This window comes from Hakea prostrata, chromosome 3 (genome assembly GCF_041222555.1).
Source record: "Hakea prostrata isolate BN-2017 chromosome 3, UWA_Hpros_2, whole genome shotgun sequence".
NCBI lineage: Eukaryota > Viridiplantae > Streptophyta > Magnoliopsida > Proteales > Proteaceae > Hakea > Hakea prostrata.
In genome coordinates, this window is record NC_142602.1 from 11,619,248 (window position 1) to 11,639,504 (window position 20,257).

The 20,257-nt window shown below is 37.9% G+C and overlaps 1 protein-coding gene across 2 annotated transcripts in view; it reads left to right on the forward strand.

Moving 5' to 3' along the window:
- The window catches only part of EMB2738 (GTP-binding family protein), an 83,453-nt gene extending 66,637 nt beyond the window's left edge, over nucleotides 1-16,816 (forward strand). Inside the window, exons 8-12 of one of the 2 annotated variants that reach the window (XM_089148995.1) lie at nucleotides 3,668-3,829; nucleotides 4,698-4,891; nucleotides 12,184-12,334; nucleotides 12,509-12,674; nucleotides 15,749-16,811. In XM_089148995.1, the coding sequence (XP_089005121.1) occupies nucleotides 3,668-3,829; nucleotides 4,698-4,891; nucleotides 12,184-12,334; nucleotides 12,509-12,674; nucleotides 15,749-15,822 (747 nt within the window). In that variant the 3' untranslated portion in view covers nucleotides 15,823-16,811. Of the gene's footprint in view, nucleotides 1-3,667; nucleotides 3,830-4,697; nucleotides 4,892-12,183; nucleotides 12,335-12,508; nucleotides 12,675-15,748 lie in introns of both variants that reach the window. The other variant, XM_089148994.1, reaches the window with a different exon arrangement.
- The last annotated feature ends 3,441 nt before the right edge of the window (nucleotides 16,817-20,257 follow it).

The following is a 20,257-nucleotide window of genomic DNA, read 5'->3' on the forward strand; positions in this document are numbered from 1 at the left end:
TTGGGAGTTTCTAGAAAACATAGTTTCTATTTTTTGTTAGTTACTAATTTTAGAACTTTCCATTTTTAGTACTTTCTATTTTGGACAGATATTAGGAGTTAGAAGACTAGAAAATTCTGTCCATAAGTTGTAATTTTTATTTCCTTTTATAGAGGGCAAGATGACTTGCTTCTCAAGTTGTATCTAGACTATTGATATCTATAAATAAGAGGCTGCGATTCTAGGAGTTCTAAGCTGGAATCGCACGATTGTGTGATTCCTATCAATTCTTCTCTTCTCAGTTCTTTTTGTTGCTGCACTGTTTTAGTTCATTAAAGTTTATTTTCTAACATGGTATTAAAGCATTAATTTGATTTATGGGTTGCTTTCGATTGTCGGTTTGAGAGTCGTTTAGGTTACCAGTTTGAAAAACGGAACCCTAGTTCAATGAAGATGACAAACTATTCACTGAATTGGGGTTCCCATGGTGATTTAACAACAACAATAATAATAATAATAATAAAAGACAGTATAGGTTATGCAGACCAAGTAGGTAAAAGGTAGTATAGGTTACTACAGACCACAATTAGGTAGGTAGAAGCATGGTAGAAGATCTTGCTACCATGAAAAACCGAGATCTCGACCATCTCGGCGAGATCTCGGTCAAGATATGCCATTTTTTGGGCATAAACTCGGTAGCCCATCTCAGTGGGTTTTAGGGTCCCAGTTGGGCTAAAACTTTGTATTTAGTCTATTTAAGGCCTTTTGAACACACTAATGGCCTTGGATTTGTGAGAAAACAGCCGTAAGTATGATTTCTAAGTCTACCCATAGTGTGAAACCGAAATGCTGTAGGATTAGAGAACGCAAGGTTATAAACATGTATATAAAACCATTAAGGCATATAAATGAAAATCAAGTGTATCAAATACATCGAATAACTTAAATGTCATCAAGATTCCATCCATATGAGTATTATAATCTTGACTTTCGAGAAGAAAATGATAAAAGTATACAACCGTTAGAAGTTCTATATAAGTCATTAACGCATAAGTTCATAAGACAAGTAGAGGATGATTGAGCTTCCTTTGATGTTGTAGATGTGCTAAGAGTAGTTGCAAGTGAAAATTTGGCTAAGATCCGCAAAAAATGGGGCAAAAATTGAGAGTTCTAGTGAGATATGGCGAGATCTGGGGCGAAATATGGCGAGATCTTGAGCGAGATATCCTATTTTGCAGATTTTGACCTTGATCTTGTCTCGGTTTATGAAAAAACCGAGATATCTCGCGAGATCTTGCCGAGATCTCCCACCATGGGTAGAAGTAGTATAGGTTAATACAAACCAAGTAGATAGGTAATGGTAGGTAGGTAATGGTAGGTAGGTAACTGTAGGTAATGGTATTGTTGTAGAATGCCATAAGTTGGGGACGAAGATCTTCACAAATAATATCCTTTAGCACACCTTGAGTAGATATAGAATAAGGTACCATTGGAGGTTTTGCTTGGATTGGAAGTGCCGGTTCTCTACACTTTATCTGTGTACTAAGTTTTCTGCAATTTGTTTTCTCTCTCATTCCGTGAGGAAGAAGATGAAGTTTTGGTTAGTTTTTGGTTCATGTTCATTCAATTTTGGGTTCAATTTTTGGATTGTTTTAGTTCAAATCTGGGTTCACTTCTTGGATCAGTTTTGGGATCACTTTTTGTCCAATTCTTGGTTGGTTTTTTATTTTGTTTTTTATTCTGTTTTCTGGTTTTGTTCCATAATTCCCAGACTTGCTTTATTTTGTGTTTCCATTAGTATTTGTTTCTATATTTAATTAGGATTAGTTCCCACTTTGTTTCCTAAATTTAGGCTTCCAACTCTGTCCTCCATTTATAAATCTAGTTCCTTTCATGTCCATCACTTCTTTATTTACATCTAACCTCTTGAAAAATCTGATTTATTACAGAATTGCCGTTGGGCTTATATATTTACCAATAAATACCAATAACCCCTTGAAAATTTCTGGTTTATTACAATGTTGCCATTTTTTTAATCCACAATGGGGAGAGTTTGAAAGATGTTTTTTGATTCAGAATTGCTAAACGAAAGAAGATTATGTCCACCATAAAGGTCTCATTGGAAACTATTGCTTGGGATATTTTTATACTAGATATTAGTTGTCATTAATTGTCCACGTGTAATGCTACACGTGAGGGGGGAGAATGGTACGAATGGTACCTTATTCTATATTTACTCAAGGTGTGCTAAAGGATATTATTTATGAAGATCTTTGTCCCCAAATTATGGCATTCTACGACAATACCATTACCTACATTTAACTACCTACCATTACCTATCTACTTGGTTTGTAGTAACCTATACTACTTCTACCTACCTAATTGTGGTCTGCAGTAACCTATACTGTCTTTTACCTATCTACTTGGTCCTCAGTAACCTATACTGTCTTTTACCTATCTACTTGGTCCGTAATAACCTATACTGCTTTTTACCTACCTACTTGGTCTACCTATCTGGTTTGTAGTAACCTATACTACCTTTTACCTATCTGGTCTGCAGTAACCTATACTATCTTTTACCTATCTACTTGGTCCACAGTATCCTATATTGTCTATGACCTATCTACTTGGTCCGCAGTAACCTATACTGTCTTTTACCTATCTACTTGGTCCACAATATCCTATTCTGTCTTTGACCTATCTACTTGGTCCACAATATCCTATACTGTCTTTGACCTATCTACTTGGTCTGCAGTAACCTATATTGTCTTTTACCTACCTACTTGGTCTACGGTAACCAATACTATCCTTTACCTACCTACTTGGTCCACAATAACCAGTACAGGTTCCCGGCTCATAGATTTGCTTAAATTTTTGATAGCCTGCCATGATAAATATGTAATGAAGCTGAAGGAATTCTGGCCATCCCTGAAAATCTTCTATTGAAAAGATCCTTCATATTCTTGAAAATAACCTGTTGCATCCTCCAGAAGTAAAGAATATCCATCCATGTTTTGGAGCAAAAGAAAAAAAGGCAAAGAACTCAGAAATTTTCATACTGAAAAAAAAAAAAAAAAAAAAAAAAAACGATCTATCTGAAGTTGACAGAATATAGTAGACAGGATGGTCTGGAACTAGAGTTGAAGAATAAATCAAGACGGAAAAGATACAAGTATCCAGCTTGCCTATAGGTGTTTCAACAGAACCCTTTGCTTCCAAATGGGTTTCCATGGTTAATCATTGATGACTGACTTGGGGATTATGTAGATATTTTGTTCTATTCTTTTGGGGACTTCTTTGCAGAGAACATGTACTTAATTTTTTTTAACTTCAAAATGAGTGAAAATTTTGTTGCTGATAGAAAGGAATTTTGTTGCATATAGGTTATGGCATTTTCTTTGAATGCCAACTTAATATTTTGCTAAGTTAAAGAACACAGTACCAAAGGATCCATCAATGACTTTTGGAGCTCCGAGGAATAGGAACCACCCAGGAGGTCGTACAGTTTTCACCATAGATATAGATGGGATTTTCCTTTGAAGTCCAGAATACAACTCAAAATTTTTTCTCCCTTAAAATGCATTTTGCTCTAAAAATAATGTTTCATAGCCTGCTGAATGTGGGAACCTTTTGCACTGGTTACAACCTTTTTAATCCTGATTTGGTACTTTTTTCTTCTCCTTCTCAGAAGTTCTGCCTAATCGATACTGCTGGAATCAGAAGAAGGGCAGCTGTAGCTTCAGCAGGGAGTACAACAGAGGCCTTATCGGTCAACCGTGCATTTCGTGCTATTCGTCGTTCCGATGTTGTGGCCCTTGTTATTGAAGCCTTGGCATGTATCACAGAGCAGGTAGACTGCCCCATATGTCATGAGTTTTGGTTATCATGGCAACTTTTTCTACTTTTTTGCAATCTTATTCAGGCATTTTGGGTCATGCAAGATCAATATAATCATAGTTATATGTTAAGGTGTTGCAGATATTCTTTTCTAATAAAAACACAGGTTAAGACATGTAAAGACATTATCTAGGTCTACCTGAAAAGGGGGCACACCCTCCAAGAAAGACATCTGATTTCACTATTAGTTTACCTCCCCTTCTCCCACAACAATTGTTGTCCTTCCCTTTTCTGCTTTCGCATGATATTATCCATTGCATTTATTGCCCAACCTGAATGGTATTTTATTGTAAGTCAATGTAAAAATTATATTGAAAGGATAGGAAATTTTTATTGCATTGACCACTTCCTCAAAAGGGTCATTTGTAGACAAAGGGGAGTTCTATGAAGATGATAATATCCAGGGACACTTTTCTAGGCTAGCTTGCATGGGGAGGTTATCTCAGGTCACTATTTTCTTCTTTCAATGTGGAGGTGTGCTATGGAATTCCAATGGTTGGATATTAAGGAGTGGTCTGGGTTGACCGTGTGTTTTCAGACTCGAATTCCATCAAATAACCCTACCATGTTCATATACCCATATACTCGTCAACCATCCATTTTTCTGCTTGCACCCTTCTGTGGTCCTTAATTTTCTATACTCCTATTAGGATAAGACTTGACATGGGGATCAGGCATTGTCCACCTATGCACAAATGGCCCCTTCTAACCTGCCATGTGGCAGAGACAAGTCCTACCTAGAGACTGTTTCCAGATTGGTTCACCCATACACCGCCATTACTTTACTAACAAATATTTCAGTTTCTATTTTGATATCCCAGGATTTCAAGATTGCTGAAAGAATTGAGAAAGAAGGAAAAGGCTGTGTGATTGTTGTAAACAAATGGGATACAATACCAAATAAAAACCAGCAGACAGCTACATACTATGAGCAAGATGTTAGGGAGAAGCTCCGTATTCTTGATTGGGCACCAATTGTTTATTGTTCTGCAACAACCGGGAACAGCGTTGAAAAGTATGTTGTAACTTAGTGCTATATTTTATTTTCTGCTTGCCTATATTGTGCCATGTGTTTGTTGTTAAACATTGTGATAAAATATATAAATTCTTGTCCCATTCTTTACTAGAAGATGTTCTTTGCTTGCTAGTTACTGAACAGAGGAAAATGAAAAATGTTTGTGCTTGCTTATAAAGCTTTGTGGTTTCCCTATCTGAGTTTTTCTCTTACTTTGTGGCATAACCATGTTATTTGCACGTAATCATATTTACTTCCATCCATTACATTTTAATGAGACAATTTCTCATTGTTTGAGAGCCCATTCTGCAAATGGTGCTCCTTAAACTTGTTATAACTATGAAATGAACTTTTTGAGAATGTTGACCTTCTCTAGTAGTACTCCTAACCATGGTAGAAGATCTCGCTCTCGAGAGAGATCTCGCCACCTTGAAAAAGAGAGATCTCGACCATCTCGGTGAGATCTCGGTCGAGATATACAATTTTTTGGCGTCAACTCGGTGGCCCATCTCGGTGGGTTTTAGGGTCTCAATTGGGTTGAAACTTGGTATTTAGCTTATTTAAGGCCTTTTGAACACGTTGGTGGCCTTGGATTTGTCAGAAACAGCCCTATGTATGATTTCTAAGTCTACCCATAGTGTGAAACCGAAATGTAGTAGGATTAGGGAATGTAATGTTATACAACATGTAATATAGAACCTTTAAAGCATATAAATGAAAAGCATGTATATCAAATGCATCAACTAACTTAAATGTTATCAAAATTCCATCCATATGAGTATCACAATCTCAATTTTCAAGAATAAAATAATTATACAACCATTAGAAGTTCTATATAAGTCATTAAATCATAAATTCATAAGACAAGTAGAGAATGATTGATCTTCCTTGTTGTAGATGTGCTAAGAGTATTTGCAAGTGAAAATTCAGCCAAAATCCACAAAAAAATGCAAAAATTAAGAGTTCCAGCGAGATCCAGGGCGAGATATGGCGAGATATGGCGAGATATAGCGAGATATGGCGAGATATGGCGAGATCTCGAGCGAGATATCCCAACTCGCAGATCTCGACCTCCATCTCGTCTCGCCAATGTGAAAAAACGAGATATCTCGCGAGATCTCGCCGAGATCTCGCGAGATCTCCCACCATGCTCCTAACAACACAATTTCTTAGACCCTTCTTGAAGTCTGCTTGATTACATGGTCTTTCTCTACAGTTGTTGGTTATGGGAATATTGTGTGAATTCTGCTGAGGCTTCTTGATATCTCCAGCCAGCCCAAAAGAGCCAAGAAATGGGCCCAAGCCCATTTGGAAGTTGGGCAAAACCAAAGGGTGCCAAATTCTGTCCAGTGGTAGAATGGTCATTTTCCTACCCCTGGATCGAGCTTAACTAGTTGATCGAGTCCATTTTTATTTCTAAATTTTAATTGTGTTTTTATTTCCTAATTTGGAGTCTAAGTAGTTGAGTATTTTGGTATTTGTTTGTGGGTTTAAACAATGAGCAATTAGAAGTCACTCATAGGTGTCTAGTTCCATCAATCTCCATTTTAGTCAGAGGAGATATGGTGTGATGTAGTACCCATGGGATTGTTTGACATTATTTTAGGGAGACCCTGGTTGTATGATAACGACGTAACCATCTTGGGGAGGGAAAACGAGTGTAAATCAGGCACAAAGGTCAGAAGATTGTACTCTTACCCTTGAACCTACCAGCAGAGATTAGGAAGAAGCAAGCCCTTAAAGCAATTCAGAAGGACTCCAATACCAAAACACAGCACTTGGCAGACCCTAAACATAAAGGACCTAGTCAAGAGATCAAATAAGACACTGCCACCAACTCCAAAGCTCTACAACTAGATGGTGAACCCTCTTCACCAATCTAATAGTTTCATAAGATGAGGTGAAAGCAGAGCTTGACAAGGTCACAACAATTAAGGAAGGACTTGAGGCACCCACTCCTCCAGGGGTTCATTACAGTACAAGATGAGCATTGCTGCCCACAGATATCAGGCCCTTACCATCACCACTTCCATGTGAGACTGGTCCTCCCTTGGGCTTCATTTTCTTTCTTGAGGAGGACTATAAACCTCCTATGGGTCATAGCAACAGTGATGATCAAAGTGCGACGGGAAAAGGGCTCCAAGGGCATGACCAATGACTCCAACCTTTCCCCTAGGGCGTCTAACACTCAGGCCCCTAGGATTAAAGATTACATTACCACTAGCCCAAGTTCAACAAGGTACTGTCAAGGAAAGGTGCAGGCAGCAACACACCTACTGCTTCCTACTGTAAGATGCAAGGAAGAGTTCACACCAAAGACTTCCAGGGCATTAAGAGCTAGAGAAGCACATTCATTAGGACATGAATGCTTTTAAGAAGGGGAGAGTTGATTTATCCAACTCAAAAGAGCCAAGAAAGGGCCCATGCCCATTCAGAAGTTGGGCCAAACCAAAGGGGGCCGAATTCTATTCAGGGGTAGAATGGTCATTTTCCTACCCCTGGATCGAGCTTAACTAGTTGACTTAGTCGACTTTTATTCTTGAATTTGAATTCTATTTTTATTTCCTAATTTGGAGTCTTAGTAGTTGAGTAATTTTGGTATTTATTTGTTGGTGTGATAGGGTTTTAATTTAGAAAGTCTAGTTTTGGTAGGCAATTGGTTTCCTATTTAGTAGGGAGTTCATTAGTTGAGTCTTGGGAATCAAGTTTCATTGTTTGAGTCTATTTGGGTTAAGTGGCTATAAATAGCCTAGTCTTATTGTGATTTTTCAGATTGATTGAATTAAATTATGAATTGAAGAAAGATTTGGTGTAGTCTGGGATACTTGGGAGGGTGACTTGCGGCTGGAGTAGAGACATTGTTTCTGCGATTCTAATTTTCTTCTATTTCAAACAATAGCAGCAGCCTCACTCAAGTTTTCCAAGTAAGTTACAGCACCTTCCCCAAACCCTAGAACCCCTTCTCCTTCTTCCCACAGTTTCAGATCCCACCCAACTAGGACTCCCTCATTCCTGCCCCAAAACACCTCACTATACCCTTCTTAGAGTCGCCCAACCCCATAGAACCAAGTCCTAACCTCTGTTTCCCCAATCCAGTCCTATTTTCTGAGTTCTTAAATTTCTGCACTTCATCCTCTCAATTGAAGTTGCAGACTTTTAAGAAATTCTGGGAAATTTCTAAAACATCCTAAACTCCTTCCCTACATACCTATACCTGTTTCTGAACTGCAGAATAGTCCTTCACTGTGCTAAACTGCAGAACAACAGCCTCATTCCCCAAACCCTAACCCTTGCCAAATCCCAGTTCAACTAGGATTTGAAATTTTCGAATTTGAGTTGGGAATCCTATTCAATATCAGACCTGTATTGACATTCCCAGCAGCGTTATTGGCTCCCAATACCCATTGGTCAAAGCATCTAGAGGCCCTAATTATGTGCTGGTTCTACTTTAGAAGATCCTGATATCCAACCCTAAACCCTGGGTTGCATCACTCCACATCTTCTAATGAGCCGTATCTTTCCAAAGATTTTATTGTCTGCATTATAAGTCTAGGTTATCAGGTGTTAATCATATTTCGTGAATTCTGCTAAGGTACACAACTTCTAATGATAAGGATCATTTGAAAGATTTTTAATGTCTGTGTTAGCAATCTAGGGTATCAGGTGCTAATCCCGATGTTTTTTGAAGGTTCATTATGTCTTGTTTTTAATACCCTATTTTATTTATTGAGAAGAAGTGTGGTGTCCAACCTTATGCTTGAGACTCCCCAGAGTGGCAGCAATACAATCCTCTCCCTTCTGTCTTCTTCCCATGTCCTCTCCTCATTTCTTTATTATGTACAAGGTATCAGAACAGGGTTGCTAGGATCCTTGTCTTATCGTAGAATTGTGTTCACCTTTATTGTTATTCTCTCAATCAATATTGACTGGATCTTCACCTTTTTATGGTTCTCAAGGTTCTCTAGTTGAAGCCTGAAGGGGAAAAAAAGATACTAGTTTGTGGTCAGGCATAAGAACTAGATTTTGTTTGTGGTCATTGTTGATTGATGGAGAAAGGATTGATGTTAGCCTTTGAGAATCTCTTGGCATTGATCTTAGGTGTCAGTCTTTATGTTTTTTGTATTGGTTGTTTCTAGTTCAAATTTTTTGTGGACTCTCTTTTCGGTTTGATGGCTCACAAAAAGGCTGTGGTAACTAAAGCTGTTTCTTCTTCACCCAGTTTACTGGAAAGAAATTAGAAGAGGTTAATAATTTTTAGGCTGTTGTTCATTGATCATGATCAACAAGATCACCTGATAAAGACCAAGCCAGCTGATGGTGCGTCATGGTGCAACATGGATACATGGATCTCAGGACAGATGTTGAATTTTATGGAAAACCAGATTTACTTGCTGAGATAGGAACATTAAAATGTGCAAACCTCTAGACAGTCCCATGGACCCCAAATCGAAGCTTACAGTTGATAGTTGGGACATTCTAGATGAACCTGAGAAGTGTCAAAGACTTGTTGAAAATCCAACTATTTGACTGCCATGACCTGATATTGCCTTTCCAGTTAGTGTCGATTTTGTGGAGGAGATTGAATTGGTTAAGTAGTAGCAAGGTTTAAAGTATCGCCATATCGGTAATGTATCGGTTAGTTGATTTTGAGAGACGTTTCGTTTTGTATCCTATCGCATCGTAGATACATATCGATGAAACCAAAACTAAATGGAAATGATTAAAGTGCATATGTAAATGGTCTAATCTGCATAGAAAACAATAGACATAGTTATTACAACTTACAAATAGTAGTAGAAAATGCCTCCTGTTTCAAAGTCCCTTAGAATTCAGAGACAATACAGCCAAGGATACTTAAAATTTAGATCCTAAATAATTTTAAAACTTGATATCAAACTCTATAACCCAGTCAGTGTCTTCATTTGTTTTGTAGGGAACTTCAAATTTGCTCAATTTCTCTGTTCCTACAAGCTCATCTATGTTCGCACCAAACATATGAACCTTCTTTTCAACTTTAATGGAGTCTGAATTCTTCCTTCAGCCATCATCTCCTCTACTTTCTTCCACCTTCCAGCATTTGCATATATATATTTGAAAGCAAAAAATGAACACAATTTAGAACCTATTACTATGAGATTTCCTAAATACGAAGTCCCTTTCAACCTTCAAGATCCCCTAGCAAACTCAAATCCCACAGGACCTGTCAAGATGGGATTAGTACCAGCTACTGCGGCTAACAACTAATCACTAACCCCTCGTCTGCTTGTATTATTTCATCTCCCTCAAAGAACAAAAAAGAGCCACAATTTAGAACCAAATACTACGAGATTTCCTAAGTATGAGTCCTTTTCAACCTCCAAAATCCTCTAACAAGCTCAAATCTCACAGGACCTGTGAAGATGGGATCAGTACCAGGTTACTGCCTTTATTTTTGATGAATCCAGTACTTCAGAGATCTAATTCAATTACACAATATGAATGGTTGACCTGCACAGGAAAAAAACTTGAGCGGATGAAGCACCACAGAGATAACAAACATTCACTAAACATATCAGCTTCCATATTTGAAAGCAACGTGAAAAGCACTCGACTGATCGGCATTGATTATTGCATGCTAAGAAAGAACATTTCTTTGAGGCATTCAATCGAACACTTTGTAGGCATCTCAATCGAACTGCAGTTGGTCTACATGTCAATGAAAGCAGAATGAGTCACTAAATCCAGCAAAGAGTAAAGAGTAAGAGACAGAATAGAAAAAGAAAAAAAAGACTGAGGCAATCGGATGGAAGGAGAGAAAAAATAAAAAAAATGCTAACCCATCCTCAGATTCCTTTTTTAGTTGAAGCTACATGCAATTGTAAGGAACAAGAGAAAAAATAAATAATACTAATCCATCTCTGGTTTTCTTTTCCCAAAAAACTGAAAATAGGGAGTCTAGAACCGAGGATTCTGAGTTGGCAGTCACCTTTTGCAACTTGCAGAGGCAACACCTCTTCCTCCCCACTTCTTAAAGATGGACTGATATGTATTGGTTGTACTGTTATGTATCTGTTTGACGCTAAGCGGTAAAGTTTCTATGTATAGTTAAGCAAATGGTATTTTGAAAACTAAAATCGATATCATTGTTGTATCATATCGTTTTGACCCGTATCGGCCGATACATTGAGATATGGGGGAAACAATGGGGAAAATTAAATTTCTAGAGATGTATTGGCCTGTATCGTATCGCAAGCCTGTGATACCGATATGTATCGGCCGACACTCTAAACCTTGAGTACTAGCATGAAGACACGATGGAATAAAATACAAGGTTGTGGGCTGCTTAGAGGATAGAACAAGAATCAAGTTCAGGAAAAATGTGGAAAATCACTTGAGAATTGGAATTGGAGATTTGCTTAGAATTTTATGTTTGTATTTGGAGGAAGAAGCGAGGAATACAGCATTAAAATTGAGCATGGATTAGCACTAACAAATATTGAAGAAGCCGCTAAAAATGCTTCTTCAGTATTTGTTTAGTGGCTGCTAAATGCTTCTTCAATTTGTTCAGTGCTGATCCATGCTCATACAGATAAAACAAACCAAGATTAGACTATAAGCTAGCAATAATAAGAGTTACGTCATATGACAAGAAACATTTTCCTTATCCCTTGTCAGATTTCTGTCCTGGTTACTTTCAAAAGAATGTTTTTGAAAGTGAATAATAGATTTTTTTATATGGTTTTGCCACTAGCACATTCCCATGACAGGGTCTGGACTCCAAAATATGAAGCAAGTTGTAGAAGCGGAAACCACCTGATATCAGCATAAACCCCCATGATGATTAAAATAAGTAATCTAGTCAACAAAATGTTTCCTACCTCAAGGAGGGCTGAGCAACTACTTGCATCTTGGTGCATTATTCTATCATGTGTCTTGTGTTAGTGATGCTTTCTTCAGTCACTTGGCTCATTGCTCTTTGTAGCGCATGGTTCCTTTCTTTGATGCAACCCTTACTTATCAGGATATGAAGGAAGGAATCAATCAATGCCACCAAATAGCATTGATTTATAGAAGCAAGTATGACTCTTTGGAACCACAAAATTAGATTTTTTTTTTCCTCTGCAAATACATTGAAAGCAAAGATTTGGTACAGTGTGGGGTGCAAGACAAGTCATTCATAGGAAGGCTTCCCACTTTGGGGATCTATTAATGCTATAAAGTTATGCGCCATTTGTTACTTTTTCATTCAAGAAAACTTTTAGTTAGTTAGACATGAATCACGATTTAGCTTATTCATCAATAATTTGCCTCAGGATCATTGATGCTGTTTGCATGGTTGGAAAGGAAAGGTCAAGAAGGCTTGGTACTTCTATATTGAATCAAGTTGTACAGGAGGCAATAGCTTTTAAAGCACCTCCAAGAACCAGAGGTGGAAAGAGAGGGCGTGTTTATTATAGCACCCAGGTACATTTGATTTGCAGAACTGGACCCTGCATTGGTTTGGTGTATGATTTTAATTCTTGTCTCCAAGAGATTGCAACTTTGGATGTGGGTGGATGTTTAATATCCCTTAATTGAAGCTGTCCTTGTTCTTTATTAATTACTTATGTCAAAATCCACCTGAATTTCTTGGTGCAGGCAGCAATTCGTCCTCCCACTTTTGTTTTCTTTGTTAATGATGCAAAGTTTTTCCCTGAAACATACCGGCGTTACATGGAAAAGAAACTACGTTCGGATATTGGATTTTTGGGCACGCCGATTCGGCTTCTATGGCGAAGCAGAAGGACAGTTGAAAAGGTTGAAGGTTAGTTAATGGAGATTCTTTTTCTCCTGAGGTGTTAATTGATGTTTTCATGGTCATGTTTTAAGTTTATTAGGGAACTATGTTTCTTAAAGCAACAGTAGTCTTAAAGCAGTATTCTTTAAGATAGAACAGGTAAAAAGTTAGCGCCGTGTCCAATGTTCTGACAGTGTCCCAAAAAATAGAAAAAAGAAACTGAAAAAAAGAATACACGTTCAAAAATTTCATCGTGAGTTAGTTAATGGCAAGGCCTGCCAACTGCCATTCCAATCATCTCTGATGCGTATATACATTTCTTTAAAACATAGTCGTCAAGGCATCATCTGGTTACCCCCTTTTTTTTCCATTCTCCAATGCCTTGGGTCATCTAGATGCCATGACAATGCTTAAGTACACTGCTTAAAACAAAATGACACAGTATTTGGAGTGGCCACTAGTTTTTAATTGTGAAAGGCTGTTGAGTTTAGAAACGCGTTCTCATTAATTGCTTATCATGAAGCTTTGGAGCAGCCAAGGTGTCTTTCTTCTTTCTTGAGGATGAGTACTTTTGTTCAGCTGTTTTGCAAAGGATGATTAATGATTTTATATCTTATCCAAGACTGAGGTGGCAGGAAAAATTATTAGAGTTGTCTGCCACATGACCCAGTAACACTGCACCACTTGACGAAAGAAAGCTCTTTCTGGCTTTAAAATTCTTACTTAGGGGTGCTGCTAGCTCTACGCTAAACAAGAATACAAAAGTTGGTATAGTCTAGAGATGATCAATATAAATCTGGTGGACCCATATGATTGCCCCTGTAATGAAGAGCTCAGATTTTCCATGTCATTTCTCCTAGTAGTGATGGCAATGGGGTGGGGTTGCCGGTACCCCACCACTTATAGCGTATGGTATGTTCTTGAGTTTGGTTTGGTAATGATACTTTCAAAAACCATAGGGCATTAGTGTATTAGATTTATTGAGCCCCATGCATGTTTCATGGTGTTGGGCTGTTTCGTTGAGCCCCATGCATGTTTGAGCCAAAATAATCCAGTATTCGGAACTTTTGGTTTCTAAATGTATGGGGACTTGTAATGCTTGAAGGAATGGAGTTAAACTTGTATCCATTGAGGATTAGTAGGGGTATTTTGGTCCAGAGAAAAAGTATACCAAAACAAAACTGAGTTTTTGCTTTTATAAGATAGATAAAGGCAATGGCAAAGTATGAAACTGAGATCCCTCCTCACTCCTCTCTTCAAAGTCATTCTCCATGTACACTTTTGTAACCTTTTCAACCTTTCTCAGATAATCTTTTCATAACGAATTCTTTGTACTAATCCATCCATTTGTTCCCAAAAATTAACTTACTGCTTTCATCAAATCCTATTTGAGGTGCATATACTCTTAATTATATTTACAATCTCTTTTTCCAACGTAGGCTTGATATATGATTCTATCGTCAAATATTTTGACATCCACCACATCATTTTTTAAGTTCTTTAGTGGGAAAATTTCTCTCTCTCTCTCTCTCTCCCCCCCCCCCCTCGTATACTTTATTTGTTCTTACTCCTCTCTCAAAAGTTTCACCTCTTATTCCCCCAAAAAATGAACTCTTCCCTCTCCTTCCCCCCTGATATTTTAAAATGGCCAAATTATGCTCTATCTTTGTCCTTTAGTCGATCAAAGCTATTCCATTTTTTAATCAACTTTTTTATTCCTTTTCTCCTTGTTTTCTGTAAGAATCCATTAAAATGTGATTAGGTGTTTTTTTTTTCTTTCTTTTTCCACTCTTTTATAGAATTTTTATTTATTTATATTTTCATTTTCATTTTTCCTCTATTGGATTCTTATATATAAAAGAGGCAAAAAGGAAAAATACATTTAATCATGTTTAATGTATTCTAATAAATGGAGGATGAAAAAATAATGAATACATTTAATCACATTTATTGGATTCTTATAAAAAAAGAGAGAAAAAAAATTCTATAAAAGAAGAAGAAAGAAAAAAATATAATAATTAAAAAAGTACATCCAGGTATAGAGATTCATGCAAAGAGGGAGAAAAAAAGAAGAAAAAAAAAAAGATGAAGAAATAGACTTAAAAAATCACTTCTAGGCTTTTAAATATTAAAGATCTTATGTTCCAAGATGCCAATTTGATCCTTCATTTGTAGACTTCTAAATATTAATGATCTTATGCTCCAAGATGCCAATTTGATCCTTCATTTGTAGACTAACTTATTTAAAAACGTCTTTGCTTGCACTAGTCCACAATTTAGGAACTCTTGTTTACTTGTCATCGCATCCAGGCACTATTGCAACACATCATTTTGGAAGGGGATGATGCCCTAGCTGACCCTTGCTCACCCTTCACTACACCTAAGCCATAGTATAGTGTCACTTATTTTGGTAGGAAACCCCTAACATAGTGTTTATCATGTAAGGTTGTAGAATCCATGTTAAAGGGTTTGGAGGGTTTTCTCCAATGTTGGCTTTCGACTCCTTTAACCAGGCATCAGATGTTGGCGGAGCAACTCAAATCTGAATAAAAGTTTCTCAACTCTCTAGTACTTCTCCACTTAGGATTTTGTATTATACAAAAGTTGGCTGTAAAGGAGATTACCTTCATCAGCTCTATAGCAGCAGCAGTCTCAAGAAACTAACATGCAAATAAGAGGGAAGATAGAATAGAAATTCAAGAGGGAGTTGTTCCTTGCTGAACTCTGTTTCATGCAAATTATGTATAATACTGAAAGCTAGCAGTTAACTAAAGTTTCCTAAATTGACTGCATTAGCAAAAACAGAAAATAGAAATAATATGCCTATTACAGACTGCTTGATATCTAAGAAAGGGACAAATCAGGAAAACTACACTAATGTATTCATGGCTCAGGAGTACCTGGAGTACATTTTAGCCATGAGCTCATACATTCTATTATTGTTAACAAGCTCCATCTAGGCCTATCATCAATTCCATACCCAATATGTTTTGGATATATATATGAAAAGTTCACTCTTTTAAACTTCAAGTTTTGAAGACACATGCATACATTTGGTTACATACAGTCTATGGTCTAAGTTTCAACTGATGAATTTTCAGGAAAAACTGCAGCCACAAACAAACAAGTCCATCCAGCACCCCTGGGTAGAAAACCGGCTGTGGCAACAAATTGAATACAAAGCTACTTCAGTTAGGTTTCTGTTGATTTGATTTCAGGAAGAACTCTTCAGTACTTTAGGGTAACTACTTATTGAGTTGACATTTTGAAAACTGAGAAGTTAAATGAAGTTATGGTGCTGCTTTGTGATATTCCTCATCATATTACAAGGCTAAGAAGCATAGTGGCCTGGTAACAAAATGCCACTTGAGTTTTGTAGTCAGAGTTTTACTCCTATTTAATGGTCCAAGTTGTAAATATGTTGTAGCTTGTAACAAGTCATTAAGAATTCAAATATTTGAGGATGCTAGTAGATGACAAGAGGATGGCAGTTAACAAAATAACATTAAGCTGATTTATGATCTTCATGCCCAAGTGATCCGTATTTGAACTTCCTGAATTGCATCTAATAATCGCAATTGCTCCTGTCTGATAATCAAGCTAATAAGATAATTATTTATGAAAAATAGTAGTAGGAGAAGATGATTTGCCTGAAGAAAATGATGAGTCCAGACTTCGGCTAACATACAAAGCATGTAATGTTAGCCCCTCACTTACGCTCTCGAGCTAGACTCATAAGGTCCATATGTATGCTTACGCTAATTACCTACAGGCAAAACTGGGAAGCCAGCCGTCATGGCGCTGGCATGGTCTATTTGAAGGAAGCAACACCAGACTCAAAGCCCTCTACGGGAAAGGTAGGTCAGGCTCTTGGGTTCGAATACGAAATGATGGTTGGATTCAGAAACTCAGAAGGGTTCAAGCAAACCTCACTGAGACTCGAGGTATGCAATCTAAACTAGGTTACAGACCCAATTGACACAAGCTACTGCAGGTGGAAGGTAGACACCCTCCATGCCCTATTCGGTAGTGGCAATTAAAAAGATCCAGCAGAGTTTGTTCCCACAAGGATCATTAATTCTACGCCAGTTCCAAAACTAGAGTCTTCTCAGGTTAAATTTGTATATTACGTGATGGCAAGAGAGCACGATGATATATACAGCAACTGCCCCCGGCATGGACCCTGGTGGATAAGAAGGTTTGGCTTGTCATGTGAAGATGCTTCTCTCTCCATAGCTTGTGTTTACGAGCCATCAGTTTAAGCATTGCACCGTAAGAAAATTTTAGTTGACACGTGATATGGGCAAATTCTGATCAACAGATTTGGTAAGTGGTCGAACCACTAACAATCCAAGAGGCAACCAATAATGCGTGTAACCAACTTCCTTGAAGTTAGGAATAAGGATCCTAACCAAATTGGGAAGGTCGGATTGCTCTTAGAGTGCAGATTGAATTCATCAATCATAATGCAAAGGAAACACTCTCTCTCAATGGATAAGACTCAATTGTAGAGTTCAGGTTGAACTCAATCACTACATTGCCAAGGGAAATTTGACTATAAATACTCATACCCTCACCAGTGATAAGGTAAGCTTTTTAGATGTCTTTTTAGAATCACATCAACTAGTTGTCTGCTTGCTACAACCTGTTCTCTTCATCAAAGGATTGGATATTCGACTAACTTGGTTGTCATAGCACGTTCTTGCAAGTACACTTGATCATGTGGTCGAGTGGGATTTTGTAGCAGCAATTGGTGCCATTTGTGGGAATTGATCAAAAAGCCATCGTGTATACTAGATCAGGAAGGATAGTTGGAGATGATTCGAGTGAATGTGAAAAAGAGATTAATAAAGAGGATGCACCCCAAGGAATCAAAAAAAGTTTCTCATCATGATGCCCCAGCAGATCAATCCGATCAGTTTGTAACAATTGGTTAGTTCAATGAATTGCAGAAGCAAATCCCAGACTTGAATGACTAATTAGGGTAAGTATTTGTCAACAAGTAGCAACGCCGAGGACCGGCCAACATGTTAATTCTATTAACCTTGATGAAATTGGAGATGGTCGACCATCAAAGCGAAATGAGGTATGAGCACTCCTACACGACCACTCATCATGACCATCTTAGAGAAATCGGGAGAAAGGAAAAGAAAAGGTCGGAGCATCACGAGAGCTAGTGTCTATGGACCCTCCTCAAGGTGACAATTATGAAGATCGAGGGAGTAGTTTTCATCCGACTGACAATCTACAAGGAAGGGATAACAATGGAGTTCCGGCCAAACACACTGATTATGTAAAAGCAGTTTGAAGAACTTGATGAGAAGCTGAAAAAGCTAAAAGATTCGGGCAAAGATGCTCTATACTCTGTTCTGAAAGAAAATCATTTTGTCCGAGAAATTTCACAAGCCAAGATGCCAAAGAATCTCAAGTGCATGACCTTCACAATGTTTGACGGGACAAGATGCCCAAGACATCACATCATGCACTATAAGTCTGTCATATCCTTATATAGACACAGTGAAGTAGCCATGTGCATAATATTTCATGCTTTATTGATTGGAGTCGCATCCGAATGGTTTTTGGGACTACAAAATGGGATAATAGAGAATTTTGACCATCTTTGTTGAGTTTTTTTGTCGCGCTTTTAAAGTGGAGTAAGTACAAAGAAAAGAGATGACACTTTGTTCTCTATCAAACAAGGACGTATGGAGTTGGTCAGAAGCTATCTTCGAAGGTTTAACAACCTAATCATTCAGGTCGAGAATTTAAACCAAAAGATAACCTTTCATTCACTTTATCAAGGGCTCAATCATAAAGGACTACTCGAACACCTCTTGTTAGATATGCCTGAGACATGCAGACTTGCTCGAATGATGCCATAAGCAGGCTGAGATATCAGAAACCATAGAGTTCTGGAAGAAAGAACCGACCACAACAACAAAAGCAAATAAGGAAAGATTCTAGCAAAGCAGGAATCCAACCACAAATCCAAGCAAAGGTGGTCAGACATAGTCAACAAAGTAGGCTGAGGGAGCATACACTCCCTTGAACACTAGAAGGTCAGATATCTGATGCAAGTCAAAGGCCAAGGACCACTTAAATGGCCAAACAAGCTTCAATCCCAACCAAAAGATCGTGATAGAAGCAAGTATTGTAAGTTCCACAAAGATCATGGTCATTGGATTGTTGATTGCAGGCAGTTGAAGGCAGAGATTGAAAAATTAATCTCTCAAGGACAATTGAAGTACATTCGAGCAAAGCAAGGATCCCTTCAACCACCCAAAGGAGATAGAAAAAAAGCTAGGTCGACCAGCAGAGAAAGGCATAGAAGCCCTAGTAGAGGTCGACTAGAGGGTGAGGATGACAACCGAAGAAAATGATCACCAATATATACAGTTCTTGGTGGTCCAACAAAGTAATAAATCCAGCAGGCAAAAAGAAAAAGCTCATTACGTAGGTAATGCCGAACTCGAAAGGGTGGTGTTAGAGCCATCACCTTCTCCTACAAAGATATGCAAGATATAAAGACTTCCCCATGATGATGCCTTGGTGATTAAAGTCATTTTGGTCGGAACTGAAGTCCATAGGGCATTAGTTGATATTTGTTTGTCAGCAGACATCTTATCCCTAGAAGCTTTTAGAAAATTGAAACTGTGAGAAGATGCTTATCCCATGTGGAACTCAATTATATGGATTCACAGGGTCCTCTACTTGGGCAGAAGGAATGATCAAGTTAGACCATCGAGTAGGCGAGCACCTATGCGATAAGATCATTCAATCAAATTTATGGTTGTTCGTGACCCATTTGCCTACAATGTCATCTTGGGACGACTAACCCTTTGTGCTCTGGAAGCAATAATGTCCACACTACACATGAAGATGAAATTCCGGACCAATAATGGTATTGGAGAATGTAGTGCCAATAAAAGGTTTAGTTAGTAGAGTTATGTCAATTACATGAAAAGAAGAGAAAAAACCAGTTCGACCATGTCTATCGAATTTAGGGATGATCAAGATGATGAAGCAATGTAGAGCGAACCAGTCGAAAAGTTAGAAAGAATGTCTTAAACCCAAGCAACCAAACCAAGGGACAATGATTGGTGCTGAACAAGAAATAGATTTCAAAACTAGATTGACTTAGTTTCTGGAAGTAAACTCGGATATCTTTGCCTGCTCGGTGGATGATATGCTCGACATAGACAAACGGGTAGCCGAACGCATACTATGTATTAATCCTCAAGTGATTCCGATTATCCAAAAAATAAGTAACTTCTCTATTGAGAAACATGAAGCGTTCCAAACGAAAGTTCAAAAAGTGCAGCAGTTAGGTTTCGTAAGGCAAATTGATCATCCGATTTGGTTGGCTAATGTGCTAGTAGTCAAGCAAGCCAATGACAAATGGTGAATATGCACATACTACACCGACCTCAACAAAGCATGTCCCAAAGATTGTTATCCGCTTCTAAGAATTGACCTCCTCATAGATACACCTACTGGACATGAAATGTTTAGTTTCATAGATGCCTATTCCGGTATAATTAGGTCCTGATGCACCCATATGACAAAAAATATATAGCCTTCATGATTGACAGAGACAGTTACTACTATAA